The sequence below is a fragment of the Sinocyclocheilus grahami genome, unplaced genomic scaffold (assembly GCF_001515645.1).
Source record: "Sinocyclocheilus grahami isolate Dianchi unplaced genomic scaffold, SAMN03320097.WGS_v1.1 scaffold320.1, whole genome shotgun sequence".
NCBI classification, from domain to species: Eukaryota; Metazoa; Chordata; class Actinopteri; order Cypriniformes; family Cyprinidae; genus Sinocyclocheilus; species Sinocyclocheilus grahami.
Genome location: NW_015505499.1, coordinates 264,891 through 265,812, shown reverse-complemented (window position 1 = coordinate 265,812; position 922 = coordinate 264,891). Strand labels below are relative to the sequence as shown.

Here is a 922-nt window from a genome sequence, read left to right as displayed (position 1 = left end):
CTTGTTTATTCCAAAGATCCTGACTCCATGGAGTTGTGGCAGTTTGGGGATGAGAACACTCAAAAGCGAAGCTGTGTTTATCACAAAATGAGCTGTGTCGTATTTCGTGTAAAAGCTGGCGAGAAAATACCTGCAAAGAAAAGAACAAGTGTTAAACACTTCAAAATAATTACAGGATCTTATATGATAAAGGTCTTTAATGACCAAAATATGTCTGTAATATTCACCATTCACATTTAGGTAACATTTCAGATGAGAAAAGTTAATTTATGGATATTTATATTTAGTTCAAAATATTGTGCAATTGGTTGGTTGGTGTTTTAACACCAGTTAACACCAGACATTTTCATTGTGAGTAACAAGATGAAATAGTATAAAAGAGCAATTTAAAAACCTGTATCACCCATGTTAAACATTTCTTTGAGAGGGTAAACGTTGTGCAAAAGATGGCAAAAATAACTTACAAAATGATTGGTGAGATTGTAAAGAATTTTCTAGATGATGTGAACTGCACGCCGTAGTCCAGCTGTTCCCAGTGTGTGAGAAGTCTTGCCTTGCCCTGGTCTGGTGTTTCAAATGGTGTGCCTTTCACTGCATGCATAAACACATACATACCCTGCGGGAAGATAGAAAGATGATCCAAATGTCAAACCATTCTCAAATGTCGTAACAATGGGACCTTTTAATATTAAAGGGATAGTTCACCCAAAAAAGAAAATTCTGTCATTTACTTACCCTCAAGTCATTCCAAACCTGCATGACTTTGGTTGATCTTCTAAACACATATTCAAGTTTTTTAATGAAAAGCAGAGTCCGTGCCAAACTGGTGGGGCATTTGCTTTTCTGAGGGGGCGTTCCAGGCCCCCTCAGTAAAAAAATAGGTAAGGTGGGGGGGCACAGAGACTGAAGTGGCCGGGACAGG

At 38.2% G+C, this 922-nt stretch overlaps 2 protein-coding genes across 3 annotated transcripts in view; one reads left to right on the top strand and one right to left on the bottom strand.

Moving 5' to 3' along the window:
- LOC107602147 (PMS1 protein homolog 1-like) overlaps positions 1–922 on the top strand; it is a 35,291-nt gene that overhangs the window by 2,253 nt on the left and 32,116 nt on the right. The gene's annotated exons all lie outside the window — the stretch shown is intronic.
- The window catches only part of ormdl1 (ORMDL sphingolipid biosynthesis regulator 1), a 4,452-nt gene that overhangs the window by 211 nt on the left and 3,319 nt on the right, over positions 1–922 (bottom strand). Inside the window, exons 3-4 of the mRNA XM_016294560.1 lie at positions 465–616; positions 1–130 (exon numbers count right to left, since the gene is read on the bottom strand). The exon at positions 1–130 is cut by the window's left edge and continues 211 nt beyond it. Of these exons, the coding sequence (XP_016150046.1) occupies positions 1–130; positions 465–616 (282 nt within the window). The remainder of the gene's footprint in view (positions 131–464; positions 617–922) is intronic.